The sequence below is a fragment of the Ylistrum balloti genome, unplaced genomic scaffold, assembly GCF_031769215.1.
Source record: "Ylistrum balloti isolate Yb309-2 unplaced genomic scaffold, AGI_CSIRO_Ybal_v1 Utg370028, whole genome shotgun sequence".
Taxonomy (NCBI): Eukaryota; Metazoa; Mollusca; class Bivalvia; order Pectinida; family Pectinidae; genus Ylistrum; species Ylistrum balloti.
In genome coordinates, this window is record NW_026782092.1 from 821,418 (window position 1) to 833,136 (window position 11,719).

At 34.0% G+C, this 11,719-nt stretch overlaps 1 protein-coding gene across 1 annotated transcript; it reads right to left on the reverse strand.

Annotated features, from left to right (window-relative positions):
- Positions 1–237: 237 nt before the first annotated feature.
- On the reverse strand, positions 238–11,206 carry LOC132548813 (fibrinogen-like protein A). The gene is made up of 5 exons (XM_060212706.1): positions 10,852–11,206; positions 2,948–3,063; positions 2,462–2,558; positions 2,012–2,179; positions 238–485 (listed from the first exon to the last, which is right to left on the reverse strand). Exons 1-5 carry the CDS (start codon positions 11,204–11,206, stop codon positions 238–240), a joined length of 984 nt encoding a protein of 327 aa, XP_060068689.1.
- Between the last annotated feature and the right edge of the window lie 513 nt (positions 11,207–11,719).

Consider the following 11,719-nt stretch of genomic DNA (forward strand, 5'->3'; position numbering starts at 1 on the left):
GTGTACACTATTTAACAGCGTGTTGTTAAAATATAAGGAACTGACAATTTTCATATCTCTTACGTCAATATACACTGATATGGTGTGCTGTTACATAAAAAAAAGAAAAATACGAAAATTAATTGAATGCATTCTTGTATATTAGCTGCAGTTTTAGTTGACTGTTAAAGGAATTTAATTATTACGAATGCAATGTATATCGGAAGATTTTAAATGAAGACAAGATAATCCTTTGTTCTATTTTTTCACCAACATCATTCTGACCTTTTTGACCGCTGTATAACTGGTGTCAGTGGCGTAGAAGTACTTCCAGACCATGGATTGATAACCATTTTCTGACTGGTATATTCCAAACAAATTTGAGTCAATACACTCATCGTACCACCATGCTCCATGAGCACTACTTGCGCAGTTGCCACTGAATCCATCGTTATCGTTGTCCAATGTAGAGAAACGCCTACCGTTGTGGTAGGAAAGGGCGTTAACTGAAAGAAAAAAAAACATTTTGATGAAAAATAGATATATGGTAGTGGATTATAATGAAGCGTACTTCGTGAAAATACGTCAAAATTAAGATAAAAGTATACGGAGGACGCAATGATCAAGTTTCTGGTTGACAATATCTTCATCCTGTTTAGTGGTAAGATTTTCCCAACAGACTACCTACGGAAACTGACAGTATCCCAATGCAAGCTGAACTGACTTTGTTTCATCTAAGGCTTGATTTATCTCAGAGCTCATCAAAACATTCAAAGCAGGTCACAAAGACCTTGCAGAGTTCTTTGATGTCACTTTCAGACAACAAGATATTTTTTAAACACATCCATCGTATATACCATCCAGAATTGGAAAGCATGTATACGACAGACTCTTCTACACGGGTGTCCTATTTCGATCTTTTCTTACAACGAGACCAAGATGAACAACTTTCCACAAAGCTTTATTATCTATTTCTGGACAGCATTTCTGCATTCCAAACCAATTGTCTTTATATTTCGATATTCAAGGACAAGTTCCCAATATCACGAATTTCATCTAAGGTGTAAAGATTGCTGAAAGTTATGGGGAGATTTTACGGTCGTGATCTCATTAAGGAATATTGTATTTCTTTGTGGGACATGAAACCGGACATGTTTTATATCCGTTTGTTTCTTGGTTCCACTGTTGTATCACTTGTTTTCATTTGTAAATGTGACATTACATGAATTGACCAAGTTTTACACGGCGGGTGTTGTCGATGTTGCTTACCCTTACTTTTCCTTCTCTTGTTCCTCTTGTGCGTTTGATTGGTGTATACATATATTTTATTTTGCACTAGTATTAAAGAATATGAGTTTGGATGACGATTATGTTTACAAGTTTCTTGATGTTTTTATACGATGACAATTCTTAACGTTAACAATGATATATATATCTTCTCATGTTCATATCTTACATTTAAGTTAGATCAAATACTAATCTACATATAAAGATAACAAATTTCAGAATTTTCCATCAGCACTAACACAAAAATATTTAAATTGATGAGCTGCTTTACACTTTCGTTCATCCGCAGAATAGTGACTATCGTCAAGAATAATTTTTTTTCACTCGTTATTTGAACTCAGAATTTATCAATATCAATTCGAGAATTAACACTTCAAGAAAAGAAACATTTGTGAATGGTGGATGGCTCAGTGATAACACACTCGCCTTTCACCTAGGCGTCAGGGGTTCGATTCCCGGCACGGACGTGAAAAGGTATAGGGCTACCTACCCGACCACGTGGGTTTTCCCCGGCTATCCAGTTTCCTCCCACAATCAGACTTCAGAGTGGCTAGTATATGCTTAATGCTTGTTTTGCATTTGGTGTAAAGTAGATGAAGTTTATTTCTAAACGATACATGTGTGTCTTTTAGAATAATAAAACAAAAGCGGAACTCTTCCTCCCGACTGAAATTGAAGCAAAATCAATATTTTACAATCTCTGCTTTAATGAAAAGACATTGTCATATCTGTAGTGTCGACTTACACAGTCCATCTGGAGTGTAGTATCCACCGACCGTCAACACGTATTCCGACGCCTCGTCTGATATCTGAAATGTACTGTACTCAACGTATCTTTGGGTTCCACTCCATCCTTCCATCTCGATTCGAAGTTTCATATTCTGGGCAAGCAGGAGTCTTAGATTCTCGAAACCTGACATAGAATATAAATACGTTTTATATATCAGAAAAAAACTACTTCGTACAAGTAGTTATCATGATGTGAAATCTATTTTCAAATTAAGTTTCTTATCTTCATAACATATGGTGATGTACTTTCTATTTATTACTTTCATTTCAAGAAAAAATGCTTCATGTTTATTCTTGTACTGAATGACCAGTGTCCTAAATGTTTTTTTTATGAACATTTTGAGTTAAGAAGACTGTAACACTATTGTTAGACATAATTATTTATGCGACATGCGATGTATCGTACCTAGCCAGAACTCTCCTGTCAAATCTCCAAAACCATTCCTGTATTCATTCCATGTTTTGTAAAAGTCTACAGACCCGTCATACCTGTTAGCGACAATCTAGAAAATGAAAAATGACAGTATATTGATTTCACATTAAAACAAGTCTACATGATTAAACTCAAGATCAACAGGAGCAAAGAAAATAGTTAGCATAGAAAATCTTTAACACGCTATTCTTTGAAATAAAATTTCAATCTGACCTCTACCTCCAACACTAAATTTGCATTTTTTAAAAACTAGAATTTCTCAATTTCAATTACAGTCACTGATAATGATCAAAAATCAGAATTACAAGAAACTCGAAGTAATAAAAACGTATAAACATTCAAGAAAGAAGGGGTACATATAAAACTAAAATCCGAAGAGCACTAACTGATGTATCACCTTATTAGCATTATTTAATCTGTAAATACGGGTATTTGTGACGTGAATCAGGAACAACATACCGTCCATGGTCCCCCGGCAGTGTCAATATCACAGTATACGTCGATGTTACTAGTTCCGTCTATTGTGTACACTCCCGAACAATGAACATGGGGCACATCTCCACAGTGACTCAGAGCTAAATAAAATAAAATAAAACAAGATTATTTATGTTTAAGGCATGCTTTATAGCACAAACATATACCTTTCATATAGGATTAATAACAGACCTAACAATTACCAATTACTAACAATCTATCAGAGTCACTTCCCTTCTTTCCTTCCTATCAGTACTTCCTCCTCTGATCAGTATACCAAAAAACGAAACTATGCAAGACACAAGAAAATGGTTATATCAATTAGTAACATCAACACATTGCAGTGGTCAGTTTATGTCACGTTGTATTTCTCTAGACGGCATCACGATGTTGTAGTCGGCAATATAGCCGCCGACGTTACCAAGCTCTTTACCTTTGACATGTGCAAGGCCATATTTCGTTCACGTCTGGGACACAAAACAAAATCTTCCGGAAGTGAAAGGTATAAAGCACAAATGTCTGAACTTAAGCCGTAACTATGACAACATTTTTGCTTTTCTGAATTTGTTCTACATACTCTAAATGTGTACTAAACATAAAGATAATTTTACACAAATGAACTTGGCCGTAATTAAAATGTCTTTATTCCTCCAGGTACCCGGCATATAACTTCACCAATATCAAGACATGTTAGCATACACACAAAACGTCAACGTCACAATAATTGCGCTATCCATCACTAACTGTAGCGCGCCAAATTTTCTTTATTTCTTAAAGCACTAAAGTTAACCAGAATTTATTTGGTGTTTTTCTTTCTTGATACTTTCAACCGACTCGTATAATGATAAGCGTCGTTTCGAGATTCTGAACGTCCAAATCAGATACATATTATAGCAATCGTGTCATTACTATGATCTTTTGTGGACTTATTTGGAACCTAGATATTTATATGTGAAAGAGAAACTTTCTTTTTAAATGACGTTAAACTTAGTTATTCAAACCAAAAGGTACTAAATATGTTTAATAAAATTGGTTAAAACAATTGGATGATTACTCCTCTGTTATGATGTGGTGAATGTTTCCCAATGAAATGAATTATTAATTTATACAAAGGTTCGCCATATCAATAAGTGTTGATATTAACCTGAGTGAAATATAACGGCAACGTACCAGTTTTCCCAAGAGAAAATCATATCTATTCAGGCAAGAACAATTTAAGTAGTGGGTCAAGCGTCGTTTTGTGTGAATACTAAGTAATAGTCCAGATATCTCTCCTACCTTAGCGTTTAACGTAAACAGCACATCTGCACATAGACTGTTTAAATATATACTTCGGATCAAGAACGCCTAGCTTCATATCACACAATTCATTTAGCCCTTGCAAGAACTTAAAGAGAGGTTCTGCAACGAGTGGCAGTTTATTATCATCGTTATCTAACTCGAGTTAGTTAATTCTAAAATTTAGAAAAGACACGAAGCTTTGCCGAGTGTCTTTTCTAAATTTGAAAATGAACTAAAGAGAGTTTGATAACGATGATAATCAATTGTCACGAGTTATAGAACTTCTTTCTGCCATAACCTTTGAACGTAAAAATATATGTATTGTGTACAACATTGTTTCGCCCCCATTGACACTTTCGCGTAAGAATACATCGTAGGTTGTATGATTGTGAAGCCAATTGTCGAAATGTATATCAATTACCCTTGTTGGCACGGCTGGAAGTGCGCGAGGCTCCTAATGTGGCAGGATTCGTAATACATTGTAAAATTCCCAGGTAGTTCATCATTTATTAACTTTAGGCGTTACAGCCCATCAGTACATGTACATAAATCAAATAATACAAAATAATCAAATACATTTGAAGGCATAGCTGTGTAAGAATAATAACGTACAACGCCAATAGTAACAACAAAAGTAAGTACTTATACAAAGGGAGCAAGAAAAACAGGTTATTATGATTTATATGTCATATTGCGCACAGCATTGCAATTTAAATGGACAATTTGTATACCTTATACTACACATAAGAAATCAGGTAAATAGTAGCAAAACAGATCTAGACTAGCAAATATGTCAAGACGACGGGCGGCCGGACAAACCTATTGAAAAAGTCGGAGAGACGGACAGTAGTCAGACGGATAAAAAATACAATACAATTATACAATTCTAAGCTTGTGTGCTTCATGAACGTACCTAGCAAATTTAATTCCTTTAGGTTCTGAGAATTCAAAAGATCGACCATTTTGAAAACTGATGGCTTACGCCAAAATAACTCTTAATGTACTTTTTCCTCAGGTCTGCATAACACTGGCAAACAAGGAGAAAATGAAATTCATCTTCTATATCCATAGAATTACAATTTAAACAAAGTCGAAGACGCCTATCTATATTTCTGTATCTACCATACTCTATGGCCAGGTTATGAGAAGCAAGACGAAATTTGGTTATCATAATTCTTCTTTGTTTAGGTAAGGATTTTGTTAAATAAAATTGCAGAGTTACCTTATCAACAATATGCCTATACAGATAACATTTGCTAGTAGTTTGCAAAGAACTAAACAACATTTGATTAGCCTGATCTTCTATTCTCTGTTTAATACTAGTGAGAAGAATAACATCGGAGGGCGACTGCCTTATCCACACGTATCCAAATCCTAGTTCAAATAACTTCTGCTTAATATGAGCAAGCCAAGTATGTTTTGGATTGTCTTTCTCTGCATCTATATATAGAAAATTATACGCCTCTTTTAAAATGCAATTATCAGTCTTTAACAATTTAAACCAGTATTTGTACATTCTATACAATTGTGTGTTAACAAGAGGCAGTCGTCCTAGTTCAGTGTAAACCATAGCATTACAAGTAGACTTCTTAACACCAAGCAGATTTTTTACAAAACTCAAGATGGATTTTTTTCCAACTCAGTCGCTTTGAGGCTACCCCAAACTTCACATGCATAAAAAAGAATACTTCCAACGTAAGTATCAAAAAGATGTAACTTAGTTTTAACATTTAGGTTCAAAGAATTACATTTGGTACGAAGGCCAAAAATTGCTTTACGTCCTTGATCAGCAACGTGCTTAATCATGCAACTAAATTTATTATTAAAACGAAAAAGAGTGTCCAAATAACAAAAATGGTCAACAATATCAATACTTTCCCCTTTGTATGTCCAACACTCATTTTCTTTGACAATACCTCCATTTCGGAAAACGACAATTTTTGTTTTCTCTGTATTAACAATTAGTTTCCAATTATCAGCATAAGAACTTAAATTATTCGGCAAGTTTTGTAATCCTTCAACCGTTTCGGAAAATAAAGCCAAGTCATCTGCATATAGAAGGAGAAAAAGACTGAGATAACCAAAATCGTAACTAGTCGCGCCCTTCTCAATAAAACTTTGTTCGAAATCATTAATGTAAGGGGAAAACAACAGAGGTGATAAAATTTCCCCTTGCATCAATCCGACATTATTAGGGAAAAAATCTGAACACTTTCCCTTTAACAAAACACAATATTTTACTGAGTTATATATTTAAGATAAACATTTACCACGAAACACTAGCTTATTTAATTTGTACCAGAGAATTAACCTATCCACTAAATCAAAGGCCTTACGGAAATCTACAAAACAACAGTATAACCTTTTTTTATTGGACAATGTTTTAGAAATAATCGTATGCAACGCAAACGCATCTGTAAGAATGTTGTGTCTTCTACACTCATCTAGCAGTCTACTGTTTAGAATAGACGTGAACAATTTGCATAAACAACTAATTAGACTAATACCACGAAAATTATTAGGATCTGTACGATCACCTTTCTTATGAACTGGTACAATCACAGCAGTAGACCAATCAGGCGGAAAACAACCTGAACTTAAGATGTTGTTAAATAAAGTTTGAAGCAGTGGTAACAGAAAATTTCTGCCTTCAATAAAACATTCATTCAATAAACAATCTTGACCATGTGATTTGCCACGTTTCAGTTTCTTTATTGTAGAAAGTATTTCATCAGTAGAAAAATATGAATCTAACTCTTCAAATATTACCACATTATCAGCGACACTTTCGTATTCAAGTGAGGGGTTTGAAGCAACCCTATTGTTAATATTAGCAATACTATTAAAATGGTCAAATAATTGGTTCAATGACATTTGGGGTGTTGAGTTACAGTTACTTTTTTAAAAAAATTTATAAAAATATTTAGGATTGTATTTACGCAAATATTCCAACATATCAACCTCATAAATCACGTATTGACTTTTCAACTTTCTTTCTAACACTTTATAACGTTTCTTCTTTGCAATTAAAACCTCGTGCGTGGTAGAATTATCATTTTTATTAAAAATACTCAAAGCATTTAAATATTGCCTACGTAAGAATTTAGCTTCAATGTTAAACCATGGTTTGTCTTCACCTTTTGAGTGGTTAGCTCGCCCACAAGCAGCTTTGTCAAAAACATTTACAGAAACAGTTTTCTTGAAAAATGGCTCCATAATTTCTTGTAACTGGTTTGTAAAATTCATAACACTACCATCAATAGTTTCCTGGTTGAGTTCGCCACTAATTTGAATGTGCTCCTTGAGGCTATCTGAATTTATATTCAATGCCTCTAAAAATTGATGTTTGAAATTGTCATCCCAAGTAAATTTAAACCTGGAATTTTCTACAGGCTCATCATGATCTTCATCACCTTTTGTCACTTTCAAAATATTGGAAAAAAATTGTACATGTAAAGGAGCATGATCAGAAAATTCTGTAAAATTACACACAATAAATATTTTAACTGTAGGAAATAATGCAAAAGGCATCAAAAGGTAATCAATTACACTCATACCATTATGTCCACAAAATGTAAAATCATTTGACAACCCATCTTTATCTCTTCCGTTTCTTATACGGAAACCCGTGGACTTACACAGCTTTATTAATCTTGAACCGTATTCATTAGAGCCAGAATCAGGGTTACTACGTGAAGGAAGATTTTTGTCAACGTCATCACGTACATAATTAAAAATAGATTCAATAAGATTACGGATACTCACATGTATGTTATCATGACAAATAAAATCATCTACATTGCAGGTTCGACTATTGAAATCTCCCAATAGCATTAACTGCTTGGAATCTGATGAATCAGAAATTAAAGACTCGAGCTCGTTAAATACATCGCAATTATAATACCAATAATTTTGATGAACTTGGTGGAATATATGTAAAAATTATCATGATATCTTTTTTCACTATTGTTTTACTAATGGTTACAGGAATAATAGTGTCAAAAAGGGCGTTACCCACATATGTGTCTTTGTAGATACTCTTACATAAAAGTAGCACGATACCTCCCCCTTGTGTATAACGTGTTAACTTTCTAGGGATAACAATGGAAACAAACTGGTCAATATCTAATGCATAGTCCTTTGGAATCCAACACTCCGAAAAAAATATAATGTCATAGGTAAGTATAAAGTTCTTGAATGTGTCTATAGTGTCCAAATCGCCGTTAATATTCCAGGACAGAATTTTGATATCGCCAACCAAGCCAGAAAGTCCGTCTTTTCTAGTTAGGCAGGCGACCCAATGCCTTCTCACGTTCTTTAAGGCTTAGGTGACAAGCATTCACCCAGAAATGAAATGTCCTTTTTTGGTGTCGAAATACGACATCATTACTGATGCCACAAGTGGTATGGGACTGGCGTACCGAATCCGAATATAGATTCTCAATTGTAATTGGCTATGAGTACATTTAAATTAATTAAAACATTATGTAAATTCGTTACAAAGGTAAATACAATCCGTCCACACCTGCTTCACGGGCCAGGGTAATGTGATAGGGCTAGCATGGTTAGATGGAACTAGCACATCTTTGGCACCAATACAGTACGACCACGTGTTCGGTACGTGTATAACTTCATTTATTTCACCAATAAAGGCGATAATTGTAAGATAGCAATCTACTATTAAAACCATTGTTTTACTGCGATTGTCACTGTAAATGGGTTTCATGCAACATTTTCGCTTTGTTTGAAAATCGGTATTATTTGTTTTTTGAAATCCCTTACCTGTGACTAGTGCTGTGAATAAATACTCTAGATATGACAAATTTATCGTTGACCCGAGAGACTTTCGGCACGTAAATTGCAGTACTTTACTTTAAAAACCAACCATCATGCAAAAAGAGACAAAATCGCTATTTTTGGAGCAAAATACGTATTTATTCAGTACTCTTGTTTGGAAACATCCCGTACCATTAGTTCAAATGTGAATGCCTCGTCCAATAGATTTGACTATCACCAATAATACACGTGTGTATTATGCGTATGAATAAACAATGGATATGGTGTTCATGCGCAGGTTATGGTAGAAAATCAAATAAATGTTTATACCACATGGAAACTAAAAAAATTGAAATGGGATTAAAGGAGACATGTTTATGAAAAAGGAATAACGGTAGAATATATACTCCCAGAAGATTTTCCGCAAATTATTGTTCTTCATCTTTAACATTACGTTCTTACATGCATTCTACTCCGACGGGACCTGACTATCTATCCTAACTATAGTATTTGTCTTTTGTTAGGATCGATAGGTAAGTTTCCGTTCCATGTGAACACACTTAGAGACAAATGCTTTTAAACAGCGCTTGTAGGATAAATGGGTGAATGTGGTTATTTGATTAATGACTGCCAATGATTTTAGCATGTATTTGGATACAACAAATTAATCATCCTAATGATATCTGCTTTGAAATGGTCGCATGGTTTTGAATCATGTAATAAACTGTCAGAATGTCTTCCCTTGAATGTATTTTATTTCACATTATTGTCGGCGAAGAAGGAAAAAATGAAACGGGCAATAGATAATCAGAACCAATGTTTGTTTAAACTGATGAGTAATTATAACTCCATTTACTTCTATCGACATGAAGTATCATCAATAGTTATACAATGCTCTGGAATATCGGAAAAATGAATTGTGTCTGAATATGACAAACAATGATATTTAACGAGATATGAAACAATCGATTACAATTCTTTCCGAGCCAGCTTTTGTTCTGTATCCCGTGGAATTAGTATTAAACCGGCCTAACAGCTTTGTACAAAACAAACACCATGGATATCAAAAATCGTGATTCTAACTCGAAATCGACACAACTAGGATTTATTTTTAAAACAAATGAATAAACAAAATAAACTATATGCAAAACCCGAGGGTATATCATTGTAACTGTTAAATATCATCTTCAGAAAGGAAATTAGGTAACAAAGGCAAATGAGACAAGATTGACATCTATAATGCTTTCAACGATAAAAATATTGTTTAATGAAATAAGTGTTCTTGCATAAGATAAAGAATATATTTTTATCTATACTCATATACTATTTTTAAGATATCACAAGCATAACCTATGATTGATGAAGACAAGGTTGGATGGAAATTTCGACGCTTTATAAACATATCTAACCTGAGTAAAGTGGATCAATATGTTGCGCATAGCCATGGAAAACATCGTGATTTGACGTTTTATCCAGATTCCAATAAAAACAAAACATTGTTTGTTGCAGATGTTAAGATTTTTAAACTCAAATTTAAATTGTAAACTCAGTCCAGTATATTTAAGACATAAAATGAGAGATTGTTTTAATACAGAAACATAGTTTGTTTATAATTTTTCATCATAAAAAAGAAAAAAGGAATGATGCTGTTTCGAAATCGAAAAACTCTCCTCCAACAAACCTGCAAACATACATGCATCTATATATAATCTATCAAATATGCACGTTTGTTATGGTCTATGGTACATGTATATGTGTCTTTGTACATTACTGACTATTGGTAATGGGTTCAAACTGTACTGATCACTTCATACCTATTTACTCATACTTACAGCTAAAGATTACCACTTTCGTGTAGAATCGAAGTGAAGATGACGTGACACCGTCGTCATGGTAACAAATCTCTTCCCCATAAGTCTTGCATTCCAGTGTGACAGAGTTGTAGGAGAAAGACAGACAATTGGAAGTGTCACACGTACTAGCGCATCCCAGCTTATAATTCCAAAGCGATGTTTGTAAAACTGCCCCGACGTGGTTCTGTTCTTTTGTTTTTGTCACTTCTCTGAAGTTGTAGTCCGTAGAGATGGCAGAATTCAGTCTGAAAATTGATCCCAATATGTACACCATTAAGACATATATCCCATAGTGTACATGTTTGGTGCCTAATGATATTGTTAAGAACGACATTTTGTAACATAAAGACTTCTCACCACTTATATTTGAATTCATATGAAATGTCAACAAACACTTAAAATAACAGACGCGACATTATTACATCTTGACGTTTTTCGTTGAAGTTATTCGATGGACTAAACTCGATCTGTTACAATCCCAAGACTCCTGGTTGTCAAAGAGGAACCTTAATGCACCAAGCCGTATATACCGTATCATTATGACACTCCAGAACAGCCAATCAAAAGCGTCTGCAAGAGTATGACTCTGAACAATACCGCTATATCGTGAACTTATCCTCTATCAATGTCTCCGTTATATTGATTTTCTAGGTAACACTCTTTAACAGTGCATTATTAATTAAATGATAATACATTTGTTTTAAATTGGATAGGTTAATTGTTTTTTTACTATACATCGCTGAAAAAAACAGAGATCCAAATATACAAATAACATGAGCGTTATTATAAACATTTCATGTATCTCTAGAAAACATAAATGTAAACAACAATCTTAAAAATTTAATGA